At 37.6% G+C, this 26,441-nt stretch overlaps 1 protein-coding gene across 1 annotated transcript in view; it reads left to right on the top strand.

Moving 5' to 3' along the window:
• The window catches only part of galntl6 (polypeptide N-acetylgalactosaminyltransferase like 6), a 253,291-nt gene that overhangs the window by 210,214 nt on the left and 16,636 nt on the right, over positions 1-26,441 (top strand). The window contains exons 6-7 of the mRNA XM_079423273.1: positions 6,893-7,078; positions 16,215-16,398. Of these exons, the coding sequence (XP_079279399.1) occupies positions 6,893-7,078; positions 16,215-16,398 (370 nt within the window). The remainder of the gene's footprint in view (positions 1-6,892; positions 7,079-16,214; positions 16,399-26,441) is intronic.

Below are 26,441 nucleotides of genomic sequence, written 5' to 3'. Positions count from 1 at the left end.
GAAAAAAATATACATCGTGATGGTTATCAAACAGTTCTATTAAAATATACTGCTGATGAAACTACGACAAGAAAACTGAGACTAAACGATATTTAAAACACACAATGTTATTTGAAGAAGTGAAATCTAGAAAGATTATGATAATCCAGTTATTGTAAATAATCTCAGGAATTGCTCTGCCTGAGCTCCATGAAATGAAACTGAATGAACACAGGAGATCAGATCATTCACACATTTTTGTTAAATGTCGTTATGTTTAATATATAAAATGATGTTTGATTTAATTTTTAAACTTAAACGTTATTCTAATTGATTGAAATTGAATGCCATTTTAGTAAAATTGACAAATTAGCTGATAAAACATGATCAAATATTGATTAGATTTTAAGGATTTTTTGGTGAAAAGGCAAAAACAGTGAATAAACTGTGTCAAAATCTGGTGCATAGTTTTCTAAATGTAAAACTAAAAACCATTGTGATGGTCCTCAAGTCGCTGAAAAACAATCCTGGAACGAATTATGTTGTGAATCTTTGTGTTCAATACCAATTTCGATTTTAATCAAGGTTTGACATTTTAATTAGCTAGCAGTATCTTGAATCTGTCAATCTAAAGAGGTTTATGCCAAGTCTTGCAGAGAGGAACAACACTTAAAAGTTGTCTTGAAGTAGTTTTTTGTTGTTTGTCTGTTAGCTTGTTGAATTATTAAAGCTTCACGGTCTTTTTTGTTGCTTTGATGACCACACTCTGAACGAAGCATGCGTCTCCCGGCATTTGAGACAGGCTTACTGCTACAACAAAATAATTTGCCACATTGTCAAGCATTGTTAGACATTTCCCTTGTTCTACGTTCAGGATCCCTTTGGGTTTCCTGCGCAGGCCTCATTTTCTGCTCCTCTTTACAGCTGCAATGTAATAAATTGGGATTGAGTCTGTACATTGATCTCGCTGCAGAGACGGATTTATGAACGGTTCAAGGGAGTGCATATCTCCCCCTGAGGAAAACGGCGGTTGAGTAAATTGGAGCCAACAAGCAGGGCAATAAGGGGGGCGGGTGCCTTTCTTTTATTCACACACTGGCCAACGGCAGGCTTCAAAAACACACAGTATATTATAAATAAAGGCAGTGGCAACGAAGCGCTCAAGGTGCCTGTGCTTAGCGGATGTTTTATTCTCTGTGCCTGTTCTCTGGGGGCCACAGACTAATCCTGACTACAACGTCAGCAGCATTATTGGAGCCCAACGACACACGTGCCGAGACAAAACAGCTAATTCATTCACTATAATGAGTCCATTACAGCAAGCCTGCACTAGCTAAATCACAGCTAGTGAGGAAGAAATACTTGGTGAGTGATGCAACATGCCAGTGATGTATCATGTCGAAAATAGGGCACTTGTTTATCTTAGAATAACTGATTGATTTGCAGGCCTTGGATAAGTATAATGTAAATGAATTACATCTTGAGGCCAATTCACACTGCACAGACAAACACCAACAAACAAGTTGGCTGTTGGATTTAGAATTTTATTAAAAATAACTGTCATGTTCACCCGGGCTAACAAACGCCAACAAACTTCGAGTCACAGAGAGTCAAGTAACACCGTGTCTACACCGGACGTGACAGTTGTCGCATCGCGCCGCATCCAGTGTAGACAGCGTCACTGATTAAATAGAACCTCTATTGTATTTAGTCGTGTCGCACCACGCAGCTTGCGTCTGGTGTAGATGGTGTAAGTCTGATTGGGGACGAAACTGATGATCCTGTAACCACAATCAAAATTTTACTGTTATTAATGTCTTTGCGTGTCATTCTTCTGCAAATAACTTGAAAGAGGCCGTGGATGATGCACGCTTTAATGAAATATGCGCATCGTCATGGAAAGTTTGTTGTAGTTTGTTGGAAAACCCTTTCACACTGCTCAGACATTCCTCGACCCAACAAACGCCGATTAAGCAACCAACGCCAACAAACGCCAACAGGGGTAACACACTGATCCAACAAACTCCGACAGACTAGTTTGTTGGTGTTTGTTGGCGTTTGTCTGTGCAGTGTGAATTAGCCTTGAAGTGAAGGAAATTACATATGCTAATGTTTTATTAAAGGGCTAGTTCACCCAAAAATTTTAAATGTCTCATCATTTACTCACTCTCAAGTTATTCCAAACCTGTATGAGTTTCTTTTTTTCTGTTGAACTCAAAGGAAGATACTTTGAAGAGTGTGGGTAACCAAACAGTTGATGGTCCCTATTGACTTCCATGGTATGGGAAAAAATACTATGGAAGTCAATAGGGACCATCAATTTTTAAACTTAAACAGGGTTGAAACAACTTGAGGGTGAATAAATAAAGACAGGGTTTACTTTTTTGGGTGAACTATGCCTTTAAGTTTGGGATCGGTAACATTTTTTCATATTTTTGAAAAGCGTCTCATGTTCACAAAATCTGCATTTATTTGACAAAAATGCAGTGAAACAGTGATATTGAATTGGAATGAATTTTTTATGTAGTGCATTCTGAAGCAAAATAAATCTGCTGCAGTGTAGAATAAATACGTGATTAATTCCAATAAATCTTATATTAGTTTCTCAGCAGCATTTCCACAGTGTCTGTAATTGCACATAACCCACAAACATCCACAGACACACACAATGTCTTTTGCATCCACCTGTTTGTGTTGTACAAGCTTACATATTTATGTTCCTAATTAACTTCAGAATTTGATCTCTTGTGAGGTCTTAGAAAAGCAACATTTTTACATTGTTCTTTGTTTGTATGGACTGTATGTGTGGCTCAATTGTGTGTCCTGACACTATTAGATATTCTCTGTGTCAACAACTTTTTTTATTGTTTTATTATGCCACCCCCTCACCCCAAATAACCTTATAAACTCACTTTAAAGATCAATGTCTTTTGATAGTTTGCAAAAAAGGATACCAAAGGGCACCATATGGTCAGAGCTCCTATTATTATATTTTATGCCTCTCAGCTAATAATAGGGGATATTCTTTTGTCTGCCTAATAGCAGCCGCTCCAGTAAAACAATACGGTTCTAAGTGAGTTCATCCAGTAACACAGCAACAATTAAAGCAAGTGACTCATTGGTGTGAATCTCTCGCTCGTTAAGTTTGAATTGCAGAGACAATGGTAATTTTAGCTCCTCCGTAGCTCTCGTTTCAAAGAAACAAGCTCTAATGAAGCACTGTTCAGAAAGTCTCACATCTCACCAGTGTTGATTTGAATGTGATTTGAAGGGTACAGTGCGGGAAGACGTGCTTCTATCAAAACCTTGAGCAGGGCAAGTGGTTCTCGACCATCTGTCTTAATGACAGACCACCAGGGAAAGAGAAAAATGAAATTTTCCACCCAGGTTGGGAAGGTAGTGGCCCAGAGAGGTCTGTCTGCAAACCATCAAAGCAGAGAATGCGCCCTGCCCTTCATCATGGCTTGTCAGCCTTATGCCAGCGGGATACGAAACTTTGCCTTTTCCTCATAACTGTTTATTTGTCACTTCCTTCCCCACCGCTTGGCCTGCCACGCATCAGCACCAATGATTTATGACCTCGTTTAATCAAGCGCTCGTAGGACATGGAAAAAGAGAGAGAGAAAACCCACCCGACACTTTCGCTTCTGTGAGCCACTTACACTAACAAAGGCAGCCTGGAAAAGTTTTGCGAGTCTCCTCCCCACCTCAGCTCAGTGGGATCAGAGTGCAGTGGCAACTCATATTGAGGCTGTCACTTTTATTGGGGCCATTTGTTTGAAGGCCAGACACCCTGGGAGTTGAATTGAAATGCTTGAATGCAACTTTTGCGCTGGCAAGTGACTTTGTCGGAGTTTAGTAGACAGTGAGGATGCAGCTGGAGGTTCCCTGAAGTGAGTTTGGCCTCTGTCCTGAAAGAACTGAACAAGAGAAACAAGCACGCACACACACATTGCTGTTAGACGTCCACCAGATGAACGCCCCACATACTGTCTCCCCATCGGCTAATATACGCTTTTATTTTTCATCACAGATGTCCTGCTCTGTTTGGGTTGTTTATAATTGCATTGGGGGCCTGCAGTGAGCTCTCTGTACACAAACCAGAAACTCTCTGAGGGTCTGAAGTGCTACTATTATTAAGTTGCCAGTCTTTTCAGTGCCACATTAAAAATAAATATGTCAGTGCTGCATTTCTGACACAATGGGTCTTCTCTGGAGTTTACCGGAGGTATGCAGACATCATACGTGTAAATATCATGTCACATGGGTTTCTTGCTAAATAAATTCTCCCTTAAAAACAAAAGGGAAAAACAACAGATCACTGTGCAACTTATTTTCGAAATTAAATGTATTGATTAATATTTTCAGAATTTAAATATATTTAATGATTGTTTTCGTACAGGTTTCCTGAACACTCCCGCATTTTTTTGCCAATGGTTTAGATAAACTGCCCCGCCCAAACAATGTATATCAAATGACAATGTTGTTGCAATATTTTCAAAGCGCTCTATAGTTATCGTTTGTGCATACCAAATGTGAATTTAATTATTTGTGTGAGTAGATTACATACAAAGTCAATGCAAAGACACAAATAGACGCAAATTCACGCCGAGTGACATGAATGACGCAAATTGGGCGTCGCGACTGCAGGAAGCACACAATATTTGCCTTAATTGCATCTTCCATGCAAGTTGAAAAATTTCAACTTGAGCGAGAAATTCGCATGGCGCAAGCCAATCAGCGAAGGGCATATTTAAATGTCCAGTTTTACACGTCCGGTTGTATCAGAAAGTGGAGGACAGCATTATTATGTTTTTATTCAAGTGGCATTTAGGTTTCAGTGGAAATTATGGCTTACATTGTTTCTGCATTTCAAGCTTGCAGAAGTTGCATAATTATAAGGCAAATACTGTAGATATTCTGATCTTTTTTTACCAATTAAAAACCACATCAATCTGAATTATTACTATTAAGATTTATATAATCATTTGTAGGTGATTTGTAATTGTTCATGATGAAAGGTGTCTTAAAGTAAAACATTCCTTACATTCAAATGTGCATAATTAAAAGAGAGAGAGAGAGAGAGAGAAAGTGCGAAAGATTTAACTGACACTGGATAGTTCAAAATTATGAAATGCCCATGAGGGGAAGGATGCAACACTATAGAATATTTGAAATAAAGACATGAACATAACAATGAAATGTTCATTGGTTTAGAAATGATGCATGTATTTTGAGTAACTGAAACTATTAAATAGAAAACTATTTTTGACATGTTTGTATATAATTGGATGAAAAAAAGAAAGTAATTACAGGTCATTACTCTAATTTCTGAGTACTCTAGTTTTCAAGTGCTCATGCTCATGCTGTTGTGGATGTATATCAGCTGTTTATAGATGCATTTTGTCAAACATTGTTTGTGTGCTTTGAAAAAAAATCTAGTGTTTTGATTTGAAGACATCTCTTTCAGTATTCATGAAGCAGGAAGAACCATTATAGCATCTTTAAAGTGAAAACTTCAGAGGTTTTTAAATGTATGAACGATTACTTCTTGAAGTTGAACATAGCGCACAAACCTTTTGAGTCAAAGCGTGACTCTTTTCATGTGCATAACTTTAATGATGCCTGCTTCACGGCTTTCATATGTAATGAAGAAATTCACCGGTCCTTCCAGTTCAAACCTGGCTGCTGTACCTAATGGATTTATGTTATTGGTGGTAATCCAAAGCCCATGTATTTGGTTCCTCCAAAGCATCTAATCACACAAAGTCACATGGACACACGCACACTCTTGCACAGACACAGCAGCTGGGAAGCGGTGATTGAGTTTGTGTAGGTATTAATGCTTTGTATTTGAATAATATGCAAACGGTCGACAAGCTGCAGCAAACTCCTGCTGCTTCTGAAAATGAACAAACAGTAATGTGTGGAAAGATAAGACTTCCCTCCATTTTTCCCTTTTGAAATGACTGCCTTTGCTGTTTCTTTGTGCTGTCACTGAAAGGGGTCAAATACATTACCCACTCCCTGATTAACACTGAGAAAATCTACTTTTTCCATCTGTTTCGCTTTTCGTTTGTGTTTACCTCATGTTCACATAATTAAAGATGTTTGTGCACTCATATTGGCTGAAAAACATTGCATTGAAAGCTGATTTCCAAATGTGTTGGGCATAAAATATATATAAATTTAATGAGTTAATGCAGCAATTCTTGAGCATTTTGTCTTAATTTCAGTTTTGTAAAATGGAAATTTACTTAATCATTTGTGTGACTACATGAATAATTTTTGTTGCATTGACTGAAACAGGGCAGTGTAGTTCTAGATCCCAGGATGCTTTGCATCTGACTGGAGCAGAAGAATAAATTAAATATTATTTTATGTTTTTGATAAAAAAAAAAAAACGGGAGACATTTTGTGTAATGCTAATGTTCGATGTAACTAGCCTGAAAAAAAGTGAATTATTCACATCTTTATTTATTGGTACTTATTCAATCAACTAGGTTTTTGTACTTGCATTGCGCAGACTGAGTTGAGCATTCATGGTAAGTTTTGCTTAAAAAAACGAATTTTCATCATGTAGAATCACTGCAATTGAATCAAGTTTAGCAAAAGAATTAACATTGGGTCTGTTTGTTCTGATTAATATTCTAGAAACGAAGACATTCAACAATTCATTTAAGTGTTAACAACGGTGGAATCTTATGGGGTGTTAAACATTAATGCCCTTGAATGGGGCCACGAGAATGGAGAAACAATTCCGAGATTAAATTACCGCACCACTGCACCGCAACACACAATCAATCTCCCTCCTTTTTCCTTTAACAGAACACAAGCCTAGACTTATTTTCCTTTTTTCCTGGTGCATTCTTTTTAGTAATTTCTGTCTTTTTTTTCTCTGCCACTTTTTCAGAGCACCTGAGGGCGCATCTGGAGGAGTACATGTCCAGATTTCCTAAGGTCCGTATCGTGCGCACCAAGAAGCGTGAGGGTCTCATCCGCACGCGGCTGCTGGGAGCATCAGTGGCTAGAGGAGAAGTCCTTACTTTCCTGGATTCTCACTGTGAAGCCAACATCAACTGGCTGCCGCCACTGCTCGGTGAGTCCAGATAAAAAACAGCACGTAGCCACAGATTTCTCTGTTTTTTTATGCCTATCACTGTGAGAAAACACAAGCCACTGAAAATCCCACAGAATGTTCTTTGTGCTTATCTTTCTCTTTTGAATCTAGCCATTTCAAAATTCAGTTGCTTTTTCCTGTCCAAAGTCTTTCCCCCTGCAGTCGGTTGATTAAGAAAAACAAAAATCCTCCATCTCCTTGTTTCTTGTCTGTGGCTTGTTCCTTTTATCACAGAAAAACCGTTCTTGTTTTCAGACTCATTGAGGATAGAATCTATAGTGTTTCCTGCTGCGCCACATGAGCATTGCAAATCCAGATGGCTTTTGATGAGCATGACCCTGTTACAAGATATTTTAAAATGCCTACTTCAGCAAATGTTTTGAACATATCGATGCTTATTGATCTGATGGGAGTTCGGTTTTTAGTTAGTAGGCTTGATCTGTCTGGGTTTTTTGGGGGTTTTTTTGCTGGGCTGAACATCAGGTGGTCATCCCAGAGACGTGGGCACAGCACGGCGAGTTCTAATTGGTTACAGTAAGCTATGTATGGCCTTTGAGAGGCATGCTGGGATGCGGCCTAGCATGTATGATTAGAGAGGAGCTGATGCACAAGTGTTTGAAATAGAGCTCTGATCTGTAATGTAAAGATGTAATCTTCTCATCAGACCATTGTTTGTTAGATAGGATGTAACCAGACTATTTATAAATGATGTTTGGCCAGATACACCAAGGTTCCATCCCTTTAAAATGGAATGACCAAAGGAAACAAACTTTTACACAAGCACAAATGGTACTTTGTTTTATCAAGAACCCTCCAGCAATTATCGTGTACAGTAGCTGAGTTCTGTAAGTAAAAATTTAATTAATGTCTTCTTATAGAGATTTTTTTTTCTTACAATGAAATATAAACCTTTGGGAGATCTGAGAGTGTTTCCCAATACTCTTGTAGAAGCCATAAGGCTGTGTTAGTTCAGTGTCATTAAAAATACATTTAGTAAAAGATCTTCTGGTGGAAAATCTACTTTACCCATAATCCTAATGAGAAGTCCTTCTTGATTCTGCCAATAACAGAAGTCACTGTTACCATGAGATCAAGATCCCCAATAAAAAATAATAATAAAAAAACAACAGCAAAAACACACTCCCATGAAACATTGTGAATGATGTAATCAATAAAAGACTCTGGGTTAATAAAATATTTGTATATAATGAAATAATTTGATATACATTTGAAAAAAAGAAAGGGGGAAAAAACCCTTGCTGACTATTTATTTACTTACCTATTTATTTATTAATAAAAACTATTTATTTAATGGCATTTGCAGTGTGTCACGTTGGTTTCCGTTTAGTTCCTGTTTGCCCTTATTTGGTTTTTCCTGTCATTGGTCAATCATAGTTCATTCTATTCACCTGTCTTGTATTAATTATCTTGTTTGCTCCTTTGTTCCATGTCTTTATAAGCGTTCAGTTTCCCCTGTTTCTTTGTCCTGTCTAACGTCATTTAAAGTGGTTGTGTTTTTTCTGTGGATATATTAAAGACTCGGTTTGTTTTCCTCGCCTCAGCAACACAGTGTTTCATGGGTTGTCACATCTTAAATTTTTACTTTTTTTGCTTTAAATTCAAAGTTTGCAATGTTAACGTGATTCATTTTAGAGATGTTTTTATGGCTCAGAATGTTTTACGGAAGGTTTTTTTTTGTATCACTAACTGGTAAATAGTTAAAATATTCCATAGACCATGTTCTTTGTGACCACCCCCCCCCACACACACACACACACACTTCTTTGTTTGTTTGTTGATTGATTGATTGATTGATTGATTGATTGTCTAGAAGTTTATAATAAGCCACAGCCACAGTATAATATCACCCTGCAGACTGGTTGCCCACTGAAGCTAAGCAGGGTTGAGCCTGGTCAGTACCTGGATGGGAGACCTCCTGGGAAAACTAGGTTGCTGTTGGAAGAGGTGTTAGTGAGGCCAGAAGGGGTTGTTCACCCTGTGGTCTGTGTGGGTCCTAATGCCCCAGTATAGTGACGGGGACGCTATACTGTCAAAAGCACTATCTTTCGGATGAGACATTAAACCGAGGTCCTGATTCTCTGTGGTCATTAAAAATCCCATGGCATTTCTCGTAAAGAGTAGAGATGTAACCCCGGTGTCCTGGCCAAATTGCTACCACTGGCCCTTGTCAATCATGGCCTCCTAATAATCCCCATCCACTTGATTGGCTCTATGACTCTCTCTCCTCTCCACCTGTAGCTGGTGTGTGGTGAGCGCACTGTCGCTGTTGTACTATGGCTGCCGTCGCATCATCCAGGTGGATACCCCCCACATGATTGTAAAGTGCTTTGTGTGTACAGCAATACATAATAAAGTGCTATATAAATGCATCATTCATTCATTCATTCATAATAGGTATTGGTAGTAGATTCAGCCCTTTTTGGATGCTGTATTACTATCGTTCTTACTCGTGTAATTGTCTTGAATAGTGATTATTTTGAGGGAGAGTAAATTCACAGTACTATTCAGACTAGATTGGTTTTCTAAATAGCATTTGAGTTAAAGTTATCAACACAGAATGTCAGGGATTTTCATGATGATACTGTGATGTCTGCAGTCTTTAGTAAGGTTGAAATTGTTGTTGTCTGGATGTGGCTGTTACAAAAGGTGATGTGCTCTGGATACATGCATCACAACAAATATAAACTATACTTTAAACTATACAAAAAAACTATATATATATATATATATATATATATATATGTACAGTATATACTGTTCAAAAGTTTGGGGTTTTGGGTCAGTAAGATTTTTTCAGCAAGAATGCATTAAAATGTATCAAAAGAGACAGTAAATACATTTTTATTTGATTTCTATTTCAAATAAATGTTGTTCTTTTGAAAATAATGTTCATCAAAGGATCCCGTAAAAAATGTACCTAATGTATAATGGTTTCCACAATATTAAGCAGCTCAAATGTTTCCAAACTTGATTATATTAAGACATGTTTCTTGAGCAGCATATTAGATTTATTTCTGAAGGACCATGTGACACTGAAGACTGGAGTAATGTCTGCTGAAAATTCAGCTTTGCATCAAGGAATAAATTACATTTAAAATATATTCAAATAGAAATCAGTTATTTTAAATTGTAATAATAATTCAAAATGTTTTTACTGTGTTTTTATTCAAATAAATGCAGCCTTGTTGAGCATAACAGACATCTTTCAAAATAAATACATTAATTAATCGGTTGAGGGAAGAAATTAAAATGAGGATCATATCTGATGCTGACACTGGCAGTTTTCCCTGATCTCCTTATTAATTTAATTATTGTTTTATGTCAGATAGCATGCCAACAGCACTTGTGCCACCAATTGTTACCTAGAAAGTTGTAATTAAGGTGAACCAGACAAGACAATGTGAAATTTTGCTTTAGTTGATTCAACGGCAGTCAAAATTAATGAGGAGAAGCATTCATGTGAAAATGAGCCATCACAGACATTCCTATCCAGACAGTATTAAATGTTATCAGAGGACCACTGAAAAACAGTCATTTGCTCTGTAATTTTAACTGAGGCTGTGTGAAAACACAGACATGTGTGATTCATAATCATAAAGTATGTCTGAGAAACACAAAGTTAGCTGACCTCCTTAGGGTAAATTATTCCAGTAAAATAGATCTTCTGTCCTCTATAGGAACATCCAGCATCTCCAGAACAACTCAAATTTCTTTGTGCTGGTATTATGTCCTCCTAAAGTGTGATCTTTGTGTCCTTTGTCTTCTAATTGTTTTAGAAATGCACTGAAATGTTACAATGTGCAGTCTGGTCTGTCTGGTTTCATGCTGTTTTTGCTACTCTTCCAAAAATCAATCCAATCTAATTCAGAAATCTCCTTAGTCTTCCTCTAAATTCTTCTTCTTTTGTCTTCCTCAATGGGCAGACGTCAGATGGAGTCCTTGGTTTTCAGATTAGACTACTTAAATACATCTGCAACAGGATAAAGAATCAAACAAAGGAGTCAGCCCCAGTAGGCGCCACAGCAGAGCGGGTTCTTATGGTAGGAAAGTGTATACTCGGTGCCAGAGAGAAAACAAAGCCATGATATGTGAGTGTTGGCAGGAGAACGCAGGTGGTTGTTTGTGCGGTAGCTTTTTAGGAAAGCCTGTTCTTGAACTGACACACACACACACACAAACAAATGCAAAGCCAACAGCTCTCGACAGAAAACGTCCTCTATCCTAACTAATGACACAAAGCTGACAGTAAATTCGTCATGTACTCATAACAGCTATTTGTAGCATTGCACTGCAGTACATGTCTATTCATGTAATTTGTGCTTAGTTGTAGTTAAGCTACTGGGATACTACCAAAATTGATTGTGCTGCTCACAATGCAAGAATAGAAAAAGCAGAGAAAACTACTGCGTGAGAAAGCCAACAGATTATAGCTCTGCAGCTCTTGACTGGTTATCTAATACTAAGCACAGTTGAGCCTGGCTAGTATCTGGATGGGAGACCTCCTGAGAACTGACTAAATTAGTCTGACCACACTCCAGTTATCAGTGGAGAGGACAGTGTCTTGGCTGCCATCACATCATATGGATGGATGCTGGATGCTTGTGGAGATTAGTTTTAATTTCGTTAACGAAAACTATGATAAAATGTTTGCTGACTAGCTTTTTTCCCATGACTAAGATGAGACGACAAAAAGGTCAATAAACGATAACTATGACTATATCAACATGTAGTTGATGAAAAAAGATGAGACTAAAATGCATTCAAAAAAATCCAAACTTTACCAAAAACGTATTTTTCTTTTCGTTAAAAAAAGGAGACAAACCGTTATTGCAGACTGCTCTACACTCCTCTACTATGTGAGCTTTTATGTGTGTGGTTGCCAGATATCAAGAATTCAAATCCCAGAATCAGAGCTTCGCTGTTACAAGAATACATTTTCTGCCCGGTGTTTTGCTCATTTTAAGCAATCTGGCAACCATGCGCACGTGCTCGCTCCTCATTGCGAAAGCACCACCAACGATGACCTGAAAACACCGACAAACAAGCTGTGATTTAGTGAAATAATGAAAGTGTCATTCAGCCAGTCATCTCGACTGTAGCCTATTGTTTGCGATTGTGGTTGCTGAATAAATGCACTTACTCAGCCGCTGTTGTTTTAATAGAGAAATAGGTTTTGAAATTTGGAATTAGTGGAATTACTAGGAATTTCACTGTTATAATATATTCTTCATTTGTTTGACCAGTTTTCATAATGTAGACAGAGAGATTGACAGAGTCTTCGGTATTAATTTATATAATAAAAAAGCCTATAATAAATCAGTACACTAGATGAGGTAAAATAAACCATGTATGAGTCCACATGATTTGTGCTTACTGGAGAAAGTGCAATACCTGAAATGCAAAAGTAAATTTCTCAAATGACAACAATCACTGTGATTTATAATTTTGAGCAAAAATAATTTTTTATCAGTTCAACCATTATACAGCCATTTATAAAACTAAACTAAAATGTTGAGACTTTTAGTCGACTAAAACTACATAGAATAAGGTTGACTAAATATGATAAAAACTAACAAGGACATTTAACATGGGACTAAGACTAAAATTGAAAATAGCTGACAAAATTAACTAATGGATGTTGACTAGTATATATATAAAAAATAAAACATACAACCTACATCCATCGTTTTCCAACTTTTTAATTTTACGTTATATGGAGATCACTTTAAAAGAGTCTTGGAAAAGTTTTTCCATACCTTCAACATTTCTTTATTTTTTTTTACTGCTTTCCAAATGTCTTTTGTATATTGGTTTGGTACAGATGGGCAATACAACATTAACAAGAATTATTGCGATTTATTTTTCCTCTATAAAACGTTAACAAGAGTTTGAAAAATATTTTAAACAAAGTTTATGCACCAAAAATGGAACGGCTGATGAGTCTTGGTCACATGAGCACTAAACAGCGCTTTGAAGTCCAGTGTGAAGCACTTGAATTCAGCGAAGAACACAAATGTCTCTGTGATTTAAAGCCAAATGAAACAGCGCTGACAAGCAGGACAAACAATCTTTTCAAACAAGACTTTTCAATTTACAAATCACCGTTATTTACCATGGATTTACTGTAGTAACACTAACTGCACCATGGTATTGTGGCAGAAATATGGGATATTCATATCGAATTAAAGTCAGGCAACACAACATGTTTCATGATTTGAAACTATATCACTCATTAGAACTAAGAAATGAATTTTTCTGTTAAGATTTTTAGTTTTTTAAGGAAAAATCACTGGAAAAGTGTAAAGAACTCAACAATAGGAAGTGTTTGTCATATTCTGACCATAAAGAGTAGTTTAAATCTACAATTGATGGTCTGGTTTCTACAAATTTCTCTTGGGAGCAAAAATCTGCCTTTAAACTTAAAAGAAATAAAGATTTGAAATTTATTGTGATTATCATCGATATCGACTGACATGAAAACAATTTATCATGATTTTTTTTGGCCATATCGCCCAGCCATACTTTAGCCCTTCTGCCACACGTAGACTTTAAATCTTGAACTGTGACAATTCATAATTTTACAAAATTTAAAAATGAATTGTTACATTTCAGTATTTATTGCGTGAAAAATATCTAATATCAGTTTTTACAAGAAATATGACTGTGAAGTGTCAGTGAAGATCTTGAGATGAAACAAGACGTGATGTGCGAAAACATAGAAAATAAAACTTTTTTATGTTTAGTGTAAAACATTTTCCATTCAAGCTGCATGATTTTGTCAAATAATAATAATAATAATTTGTTGCATTTATATAGCGCTTTTCTAGGCACTCAAAGCGCTTTACATGGTAAGGGGGGTATCTCCTCATCCACCACCAGTGTGCAGCATCCACCTGGATGATGCGACGGCAGCCATATTGTGCCAGAACGCCCACCACACACCAGCTTATTGCTGGAGAGGAGACAGAGTGATGAAGCCAATCAGTGTATGGGGATGATTAGGAGGCCATGATGGTCAGAGGCCAATGGGCAAATTTGGATGCCGGAGTTACACATATTATTCAAAATGTGTGAATATATTATTTTAGGTATTTAAGACACTGTGAAATTGCTATTAGTACAAAAGAGTTCAAAATGCACTTTCCATCAATGTCATTTCCATCAAAGAATGTTAATTAACACATAATTTGAGATGTGGTGGAAGTTATGCTGTGGTAGGAATTTTCATTATTTTCAGGGGCAAAAAATCTCTGTTGATTTTTTTTAGAAATCATTCTAATATGCTGAATTGGTGCTCAAGAAACATTTCTTGTAATCATTGTTGAAAACAGTTGTGCTATTTAAGGATTCTTTGATGAATAGAAAACATTTTATTTGGAAGAGAAATCTTCTGTAGCATTATAAAGGTCCTTACTGTCATTTTTGATCAGTTTAATGCATCCATGCTGAATAAAAATGAATATCAATCCTATAGCTCAAACAGTTGATTATGGCACTAGCAATGCCAAAGTCATACTGTAGTTTTGATTCCCAAATAATGCATAGACTGATAAAATAATTTAACGGAGTGTCTATTTACACTAAGTGCAAATAGCCCATCTTGTTGGCAAAAGCTATTTACACTAACTCCGCCCACTAACGTGTGATTGGGTTAGTCAACAATAAAAAAAGAAGTTAATTCAACGTCAGTTTCAGTGGCGTAGATGGTAAGGTGCATGCTTTTTGATGCGATCGATCCGAGTTCGAGCCCACCTTTTGCCAAACATTTTTTTCTCCCTTTTCAAATCTCATATCGCATCAGAAAGGCATTTATTTTCAATAAAAATTAAGGAAATAATCAAAAAGTTGAAAATAAAGTATCGGGTAGGGTTAGGGTAGGTGTAGGGAGGGCTTTATTGTCCAAATAAGGTGGCATCCATTTAATAAATTTGAATTAAAATGATAATTTACACTAATTTACAGTTTTATAATGTACTACAATACTGAGGTGCAGATAATTGCCACTATTTGCAATAAGTAGTATAAATAGCAGAAAATCTTGCTATTTTAACAGTGTAAATAGAATCCATCGCTATTTGCACTTAGTGTAAATAGCATCTGTCACTAAAAAAATATGCTATTTGCACTTGGAGTAAATAGCGTCTATCGCTATTTACACTTAGTGCACATAGCCGCTGCCATAATTTAAATACAACGTAAATTGGCTTGGATTAAAACCAAGTAGATAAAAGTATAGCAAAGTGTGTTTTAAGAGAGTTAGGCCCAGTTTCACAGACAGGGCTTAGACTAAACCAGGTTTAGGCCATAGTTAAATTAGGACATTTAAGTAATGTTTACTAACATGCCTTAGAAAAAAACATTACTGGTGTGCATCTTGAGTCAAAACAAAGGCACTGATATGTTTTAAGATCAGCCAGAGCAAGTTTATTTTAGTTGAAACAGCTCAGACTTACATTTTAGACTGCGACTAGTCTTAAGCCTTGTCTGTGAAACCGGGGGTTAATGTTCTAAAATAAAATGATGAGGAATTATCATTGTGAGTATTACTAAATGGTCATTGCAGCCTCAGTTTCAGACAGACTGTGGAGATTGTGCTCTTGATTTTAATCTTTATGATGTATTTGTTTTAAGGTGTGTGGTGTTGTGTGTTTAAGCCCATGTTCCAGGTTGGTTCCCTCTCTTTTGCTTTCTCTCTGTGATCTCCATGGTCCAGTAGTGCAGTGGTGTTGAGTGAGAGTGTGGGTGACAGATCTGGGATGGCTTAGCGGCTGCTGACTGACAGAGTTAGAGTTAAGGGCCTTGGGTCCTTTCTGTTCAGCCCTCCATGGAGCAAACCTACTTTGAAGCACTGTAATTGTTTCTAATCGCCGGGCGGCTGTGGCGGCTTTAAATTTCACAAGGTCGCCATACTCAGCCAAGCAGAGCGAAGGAGAGCAAGTGATCCAGGAGGGAAGGGAGACTCCTGAGACGCACTGGCTCCCCTTTCTTTTCTTTCCTCCTCTTCTCCACACAGTGTTTGTGATGAGACGGAAATGGTAGATTTCTAGCTTTACCTAACAACTTCTCCTTTTCTCTTCTTGCCTTCTGCCTGCAGACCAGATTGCCCAGAACCCCAAAACCATTGTGTGTCCCATGATTGACGTGATTGACCATAACCACTTTGGATACGAGGCACAGGCGGGAGACGCCATGAGGGGAGCCTTTGACTGGGAGATGTACTATAAACGCATTCCCATCCCATCTGAGCTACAAGGACCAGACCCCAGCGACCCATATGAGTGAGTGAAATCAGTCTTAGACTGTTACATGCCAATGTAATAAAGTCTCAAACAGTTCTTTCTAGTGTGTTCACATAAATAAATAATATAAAAGTAGTGCAGTGGAATGGACAAGCACATTCTTTATTTATTTGATCAAAATTACAGAAAAAACAGAACAATGATATTGAGAAATATTACAATTTAAAACAACTGTTTTCTGTTTTAATATTTTAAAATGTTATCTTTTTACTGTGATGTCAAAGCTGCAGCTATGATTCCAGTCTTTAGTGTCACATGATCCTTAAGATTTTTCTTTAGGATTCTTTGATGAATACAAAGTCGATGAATACAAAGAAAAATCATTTATTTGAATTAGAAATCTTTTGTAATATTATAATATTATATCATATTTAAACATTTATCCTAATTTGTTGATCAATTTTCAAAATTTAAGTAAAGACATGGAGAGAATATTATACAAATGTATACACTAATAAACACTTTTTCTACTCTTTTTAGTGCCATTCTCTACAATTTGAGTTACAGAAACACAAACATACCATGTATTCTTCCAAATCACAGATTATTGAGCAAATTGACCCAATAAATGATCCTAAAGCACATAAGTGGACAGTTTTTCTTGTTTTCAGAGATTTCTTGTTTTCTTTTTTTGGCAAATCAAAAAAAAAAAAAAAAATCTGCTGCCCATTTTTTTTTATTATTTTTATTTAATGAAAATCCAGAAATTTTGACTTTTTTATTTTCTTTTCTTTTCTTTCTGACTTCCTTTTTTGTATTCTTTGTTGTTCCCTCTCCAATTTGCTTTAGCTTTTGATCTGCCAGTCTGTTTCAAAATCTCCTTTATATCTACTGCACTGAGACATTGTGATTGACCTCATTAAACCTGTATTGTGGTGCATGAAATGAGGATATATGAAACGTCACTCTGACCAATGACCTGTATTTATGATACCCTCAATTATTAGTCAGGAGCCTTAATCCAAAGTCTTTCATTTCCATACTGTTCCATTGTGTTTCATTGTGTACTTGTACACATTTTTTTACCAGATCTTCTACCACAGCTCAAGTCAATCCATGATTCAGAGTTTAATATTAGTTCTGCTCTCTAACCTTCAGCTTCACAAGCAGTAGAGCTTTTCCCAACTTTTTTTTTTTTTTTTGTCTGATGTACCCTCACAACCCCATCGGAAGGCATCAAGTCATCTACAATTAACCAGATATGAGTTTCTTCAAATGCTGATTATACTGGATATGGCCATTATTGAAATAATTCTCTCAAAATTAAATTAACATAATTTAACATAAATTAATAAATAATAAACAGTGGGTGAAAAACTCACACATCAAGTATCTTCCTCTCAAACTGAGACGATTTGAGTAAATTGAAGCAATTTGAGAAATACTGAATCTGTTATTTTATAACCAGATTTAGTTTGATTTGAGACATTTGACGCAGTGAAATTAGTAAAAAATGGTTTGTTTTCTTAGGAACTGCCAAGTGAGTTGAGTGGAGAAAGAAATCTATTTCTCTCTGGGGTCTTTATATAAGCAAATATGTGTCATCCACATAAATTGACTCATGTGTACTATTTTGATCTCTTTCCTTAAAATTGTATGGTGATTTATTGCCGAAAAAAAATCACAAGATTATTTTATTTTATAATTTTATAATAAATTCATAACTTGTTTTATTGTTTTAACCAAACAAAATCGAAATTATTTCACCCCTAGATGGGAATCACTGCAGTAGAAACACTCTTGTGTGTTGGGAGAGTGAATATCTGTGTGTGTGTGTCTGCATGCTTTTTTAGTCCCCTATCACATCACAGCACGTTGCGCCCCAGACTAGCCATACCAGGCATTAAGCTGTGGATTAATTTTTGGGGTGGATATGAGGTCTTGAGAAAATCAGCTTTCCTGAATGTGGCGGAGTATGTGTTTGTGTTTATATGTGCAGGCGCGCTGTGTCTCCACTGCAGAAGTCTGAGTGAAGACTCTCTCACTCACTTATGTACACCAACACTAAAACACACTCTTACAACCAGCCTTTCATGACTGCTGCTGCACACATGTGGATTAGAATGTTAACATTAGTGGGATGCTGCAGGGCTTTATCCACAGACCTCTGTGACTTTCTGTGGACTCCAGACCTCTCCCTCCCCTCGGGTTGCTGGTTCTTATGTATGCTGTGCCCAGTACGGCCCACTGTAGTTCATCCAGCATCCCACTCCTCCTCCAAGGCCTGAGGGCAAGTCATATTTTCTGCAGTCACTGGCTCAACCCATGCCCACCTGTCAGGGATCAAACACACCTCTGTATATCTGTTCCACTCTGCCGGGCTGTCAGCATTACTGACTACATGCGACTAGCGTGTGCCAAGAACATTTAGATAGGCAGGCAGAAAAACTCCCTTTTTGCCAATATTTAGCGAAATTAATGTTTAAAGTTGAAAAGCTGACCAAAAAAATATACCCATACTTACACCCCTAAACATAACCATTATACTGGACCATATTGTTTTACCATATTTCATGGTCCCCAGAATATTTTGTATGAATGTTTGAACATGCAATACACCAAAATAAAGACCAGACAAAAAAAATCCATTTAATTCTAGCTTCAAGCATTGTTTTTTGTTGTTGTTTTTTTCAACACTTGATTGTAGATAGGTTTAAAACAAATACTACATCTAGGTCATATTCAGTAATATTATCAAAGCAAAGATGCAGTAGATGGCTTCCACCAGTTGGCCTAATCCCAAAGCTTACACAGGCCTTTACCACTTTCTGGACTGACATTTCACTCTGCATTAGGCAGTTTTCATTTGTATGCAGTTAATGTTGATGATCGCATTATTTTTCATATGCATATACAGGTCCTTTTCAAAAAATTAGCATATTGTGATAAAGTTCATTATTTTCTGTAATGTACTGATAAACATTAGACTTTCATATATTTTAGATTCATTACAACACAACTGAAGTAGTTCAAGCCTTTTATTGTTTTAATATTGATGATTTTGGCATACAGCTCATGAAAACCCAAAATTCCTATCTCAAAAAATTAGCATATTTCATCCGACCAATAAAAGAAAAGTGTTTTTAATACAAAAAAAGTCAACCTTCAAATAATTATGTTCAGTTATGCACTCAATACTTGGTCGGGAATCCTTTTGCAGAAATGACTGCTTCAATGCGGCGTGGCATGGAGGCAATCAGCCTGTGGCACTGCTGAGGTGTTATGGAGGCCCAGGATGCTTCGATGGCGGCCTTAAGCTCATCCAGAGTGTTGGGTCTTGCGTCTCTCAACTTTCTCTTCACAATATCCCACAGATTCTCTATGGGGTTCTGGTCAGGAGAGTTGGCAGGCCAATTGAGCACAGTAATACCATGGTCAGTAAACCATTTACCAGTGGTTTTGGCACTGTGAGCAGGTGCCAGGTCGTGCTGAAAAATGAAATCATCTCCATAAAGCTTTTCAGCAGATGGAAGCATGAAGTGCTCCAAAATCTCCTGATAGCTAGCTGCATTGACCCTGCCCTTGATAAAACACAGTGGACCAACACCAGCAGCTGACATGGCACCCCAGACCATCACTGACTGTGGGTACTTGACACTGGACTTCAGGCATTTTGGCATTTTCCTCTCCCCAGTCTTCCTCCAGACTCTGGCACCTTGATTTCCGAATGACATGCAAAATTTGCTTTCATCCGAAAAAAGTACTTTGGACCACTGAGCAACAGTCCAGTGCTGCTTCTCTGTTCAAAAGTGGCTTGACCTGGGGAATGCGGCACCTGTAGCCCATTTCCTGCACACGCCTGTACACGGTGGCTCTGGATGTTTCTACTCCAGACTCAGTCCACTGCTTCCGCAGGTCCCCCAAGGTCTGGAATCGGTCCTTCTCCACAATCTTCCTCAGGGTCCGGTCACCTCTTCTCGTTGTGCTGCGTTTTCTGCCACACTTTTTCCTTCCCACAGACTTCCCACTGAGGTGCCTTGATACAGCACTCTGGGAACAGCCTATTCGTTCAGAAATTTCTTTCTGTGTCTTACCCTCTTGCTTGAGGGTGTCAATGATGGCCTTCTGGACAGCAGTCAGGTCGGCAGTCTTACCCATGATTGCGGTTTTGAGTAATGAACCAGGCTGGGAGTTTTTAAAAGCCTCAGGAATCTTTTGCAGGTGTTTAGAGTTAATTAGTTGATTCAGATGATTAGGTTAATAGCTCGTTTAGAGAACCTTTTCATGATATGCTAATTTTTTGAGATAGGAATTTTGGGTTTTCATGAGCTGTATGCCAAAATCATCAATATTAAAACAATAAAAGGCTTGAACTACTTCGTGTTGTAATGAATCTAAAATATATGAAAGTCTAATGTTTATCAGTACATTACAGAAAATAATGAACTTTATCACAATATGCTAATTTTTTGAAAAGGACCTGTACTTACATATGAGATGGCTTGTTTCTGCGTCTTCCTGGTGTGTGTTCTTGATCGGCACTTTTTATACTCATTCAGGAGATGCGTAATAGCGCCCCCTAGCTTGTAACAGTGAAAACACAGAAACCCTGAAAATTCTGTGTTTGGCAGGGAAGCGTTGTCTTATGAATAACGTGTTGGGGGCCCAGTGATAATGCGATGGGGTGCGTTGAAAGACGATGATCATGTATCGATAATAGCCAGAGATGTTGTCAAAAGCATTATTATTAAGAGTATTTGGCATTTCCAATAAATGTAGGCATGTTTCATTCTGGCTATTATTATTAGGTTACTTTTATTATTAAATTAATATTCCAATTAATTTGCTCTGCAATAATTTCATAGCACATCACCGCATAACTGACGTGCTGTGAGGAAAATAAAAGATTAGGCTATTAACTTAGGCTACTCCTCATTGATAATGTTTTTAAAATGTCTTTTAAAACAGGTCTGTTATATCTTAAAATTAATTATAGGCCTAAATAAAATTGTTAACACTTCAGTCATCAATGAAACTGAAGAGCAACTTGTTACACTCGAAATACGTTTCTTCTCATTGTTTTCAATATGATCGGGCCACAAGAGAAACATTAAGGAAATAAAATAACAGTTATATACCGCAGATTAAGTAGCAGATTCGTCTCTCATCGTCTCTGAGAGAATTTACACGTCATCAGATGCTGAAAGCGATGTCAGTTTTTAAATTCACTTTCATGGTGAAAGACGTTCACCGGCATAAGCCTTGCACAAAGTTTGCACGTTGCTTGTATGATATCCACTGGCTTGCCTTCATGGTTTAAAACAGAAATATTTCTAATATTGTGACGCACCCACACTATCCCCACATCAGGATTTTTGTCTCCGACTTACGGTTCAAAGTTTTTTTATATATTTGATCTGAAGTAAAAGTAATAAACAACTAATCTGAGTGTAAGAACTAGGGATTTGATTTCTCTAATGACTGAAGTTTTATTCATTTTGTGATTTGTCATTTGGCGAAAATGCTTATGAAAAATCAAAGCAGGGGAAATGCATACACAAATTCAATGCAGAAAGTAATATTCTTCATATCTTCTGTAATACAGTCTGAGTACTAGGAGACATTTCTCATTACATGCCAGTCCCTGAGGGGAATTAAGAGGGATAGTTGGACGGCAGGATGCAACGACAGAGTGATACTAGAGTTCAGTTCTGAGAGAGAAATGCATGTATTTCCAGCAGGGCCTATGTCCCTGCTGGAAATAACCCACACCCCCCACTTTCCATCATGCCCCCCCTAGAAATTTAAATGCGCCCCCCGATGGAGGTGACCTGGCGCCGGCTCTGATTTCCATTGTTTTTATTTCACACCATGCCACCAATAAAACTCAACTCCCACCAGCTAACATTTTCACTCTGACCTGCATATCTGTGCTCCCATTCTCACTCTCTTTGTCTCTTTCACAGGAAGGGCAGCCAAAATGTTTGCTGTGAAACATTACTCATGAATGTGACACTAAACCCTCAAACATTTCAGTGGGTTTTTATAAATTCGATTCATTCTGCAGACCCAGGCCTGTTTGATGCGTATTGCAAACCACAACAGAGATTTGTTGCCTTCCATTCCACGTGTGTACAGTCACAAACAGTTCTGTTTAACTCTGTCTGGTGTACCAGGCAGTCCTAAGTCCCCCGTATGCTGTTTATCTTCCCCTTCAATTATCTGTGAAAAGTCCCCCTACAGTAACATCTGCCTAAAGCAGTTAACAAGCCAAAGTGAAACTGACGTGTCTCTCCTCTTGCACTCAAGCCTCTCGCGTGGGCTAAGACTCTTCTGTCAGAGCCATGTTGCTAGAGGGGTGACGTCTCCTCTGCCAATTTGCTAACTTTACTTCTGAAGGAGCAGGCTGAGGCATTTTTATGAGGGTGAAAAAGAAGCATAGGAGAGGAAGACAAAACGCATCCGTTCAGTCTACACTCACCCTTTTTTGCTCTCCGTGAGACATCGGCGCTGAAAGAGAGATGCAGAAAACTTTGCGACGTGACGGGTATGTAATGAGCCTCTCCTGCGAGCCGCCCTCGACCGTGGAACAGAATCCTTCTGGCTTTCGAAATCCCCCATCCTTTTATTTTAATACTTTATTACCTCTCGCCTCGACTGCTGGCTGAGCAACCTAGACTCGCATGTATGAAGCGTACGCAGCTAAGAAGCCTTAATATAGATCTTACCGCCTGTTACAAGATGAAAGCGGGCCCTCTATCTGGATCACAGCTCATTTGTGCAATGACTGATCCGCTGAGAAGTCAGAGCTTTCTTCCCTGACTTCTCTTTGATTGATTGAGAGAAGAAGAAAGAGTAACCCAACGTATTGGCATTAATGGAAGCATGGCGAATGATTCACCTCACTACCTTGCGACATGCATTAGCTGTTGGGTTAAATTATATTATAACCCCAGTCTGTGAATCTTTCTCAACCTACAGGGAACTCAGAGCTGAAGTTGAATCCTTGTCCTCACATCGCCCCCTTCTGGCCAGGATGAGAAGTCACAGTCAATGGCAGGAGATGATAAAAGCAGGATCCTATTTCCATATATTACAGACCTTATTGGCCCTTTATTCATTAGAGATGACTTTCTATAATGGGGTCGCATTGTCCCCTATCTTCCGCCTTTCTCTGAGGAGGAAATGAATAATGGATTCATGGTGTACATATGCTTTAATAGTGATTCACGGCCTTGCCTTTCACACATATGCCCTTGCTTGGTGTGTACGACACCTTGAACTCACAAAAATGTGCAAATGCATATGAAGTTTTCTCTCCAGGTATAATGGGATTCCTGGAAAGTATGATAGATGACAATGGACTCAATCCTTTCTCCGCCTCTCCGTCTCTGTCTCTTTCTGTGTCTCTCTCACTTTATGCATACTGTGACCTTGACTTCAAGGAAGTACACTGGAAATGATTTCCCACTACAAATCTCTTCTAAGTCCCCCACAGTTTCGCGTGACTTTAACCATTTAATACGCAGCTGCACAATAGGACTCAGAAAGAGATGATTATGCTGGAACTCGCTCCCCTCCCACCCACCATTCAAGCAAGATTGGACATTTCCAAATGGAGGTCTTTTCTACTGAGAATGGAAATCTTCCTGCTGAATTTGCCAGGGACGGGAGTAAATAGTGGATTTATATTTATGGAAATCACAGGGACAGCGGGGATGATGGGAGAGAGAGAGAAAGAGAAAAGAAAAGCTGATGAGATTTTCAGCCTGTGTCCTCCTTGCTCCACAAAGACATTTAAGCTTCATAAATGTTGTATTTGGGGAGAACTTAAATGGATTTATGTTGCTCAGGCCTTGAATGCAAATTGTGATTGGCATCTGCGTTGCTGGCACTTTTTCCATGATCGGGGGAGGGGGGGGTGCATGAAGATGATGCAAAAAAAGTTGTTTTTGTTTTCTTCTTTTTCTGTCACAAATGCTTTGAATTAGGAATGGGTCAAGAAGGTTGGCTAGATTTTCTTAAATATTTTAAGTGTTTTTTTTTTGTTTGTTTTTTTTGCCATTAGATATTTTCAGTGGTAGTGTTTTAATTAGCGCACTGACAGCTGGCTGTGGCTTAAATTAATCCCCTGTAAATTACTATAGTGCTACAGCCATACACATTTAAACAAATGTTTTAGGAAGTTTGTTTTAGTTTCTTGAGCTTTGCCTTTTTTTAAGATGCTATGTGGAGTTAATGAATCTTGAGTGAGTGTTAAAGAAAATTCATTTGTATGAAAGGCTCACCAAGGCTGCATTTATTTGATCAAAAATACAATAAAAACAAAGCAAAATTTAAAACTTTTTAGCTGTTTTCTGTGTGAATATATTAACATATTGACATGTATTAACATGTAATTTATTCCTGTGATGGCAAAGCTGAAGTGTTCAGTGTCACATTATCCTGTAGAAATCATTCTATGCTGATGTCCTACTAAAGAAGCATTTCTTATTATGATCAATGTTGAAAACAGTTTTGCTGTTTAATATTTTTCTGGAAACTGATTTTTTTCCCAGGATTTTTTGATGAATAGAAAGCCTTAAAAAGTAGTATTTGTTTGAAATAATTTTTTGTAACTTTGTAGACTTTTAAGTCTTTTAATGTTATTTTTAAACAATTTAATATATCCTTGTTAAATAAAATAATTTCTTAAAAAATGTACTGAGCTCAAACTTTTGAAAGCTAGTGTATTTTTATAAAATATAATTTTTATTATAAATGTAGCTAATATAATATTCAGTTGAGTGATAAATGTCTTCAGTTGAGTTTGCTATGAAAATAAACATTATGTAACCCTCATCCGAGCCAAAAACTACCTTAATTAAACTAACCATTCAGTTGATACATTATAAACTGTTAGTAATAAATATATTTAAAGCATTTATTAATATATATTAACTTCTATTTGTGCTAATACATTTTAACATTTAAAGTGTAAATGAGCATTAATGCTTCATAAACAAAAATGAATAAACAATGAACATAAGTGTATGTAGAAATTAGTAATATAATTGATTGATTAACCTAGATTATTAAATGCTGTAAACATTGTTGTTCATTATTAGTTCATGATGCCATATGCACTAGTATGTTAACAAACTAAAGCTTATAGTAAAGTGTTTCCAAAAATACATTGTTTTGCACGTCCTTACTCTAAATTTATGTCAGGAGCGACAGGGATCGATGCAAGCTGCTCTTAGGGGCTTTCTCTGAAGGGCTGTCTCCAACCAGCCTGAACAAATGATTATTTATATTAGAATGAGCACAAAGCAAACAGACCCTTTAACTTAGAGCCCATCCGCAGAGGACAGACGGGTGGAGCCACACAGACTGACAGCACATTTAGCTAGAATACAATGCACAAACAATGTCTCTTCCTCTCTCTAGTTCTCTCAGAATAATTACCAAAAGTCAAGGGAGAAAACCTCATTGTGACTCTATATGTAAATACCTCTCTCTCCCCTGAGACCTGTTTCCAGAGATTATGGTATTTAATTTAGGAATAACACAAATTAATAGTCGAAAAAGAGCCTTTCATAAGACTCTCTCTAAAAATGGCAATCGTGGCAGAGTTTACAGAATCACCTGCACCAATTACCCCTTAGTGTTGCTTTTTATTAGCCCCAGTGGAATCGGCAGACCACCAAGAGGGCTTGTCAACACGGGGCATGCATGTCCTCTGGGAGTCGTTGTGTGTGCGTGTGCGTGCATGTGCTTGTGTATTTAGGGCACTGTGCTGAATGGTAATAGAAAGAGAGCAGTTTTAGAGTGGCCACTGTGTGAGAAGGTGATAAATGCTAATGAGTGTGAAACAGGGCTGAGAGGTCGAGACCCTACTGAGTCCCTCAAGACCCCGAGAGAAAGCTGCCACAGAGAGTGTCCTACATACAGACGAAAAGAAGAGTGTGTGTGTTTGTGTGTGTGCTTGTTTCACACCTACTGTTAAGAGAATGGAGCGACAGCAATTTCCCATCTTCGCTCAAAGCATTCTATAATCACGCTCAAACTCCACTCTGGGTTTTTCATTTCTTCTCTGCCTT

Source organism: Barbus barbus (genome assembly GCF_936440315.1).
Source record: "Barbus barbus genome assembly, chromosome: 8".
In the NCBI taxonomy this organism is placed as follows: domain Eukaryota; kingdom Metazoa; phylum Chordata; class Actinopteri; order Cypriniformes; family Cyprinidae; genus Barbus; species Barbus barbus.
Note: the sequence above shows the minus strand (reverse complement) of the source record. Positions and strands in the feature narration are given on the sequence as shown.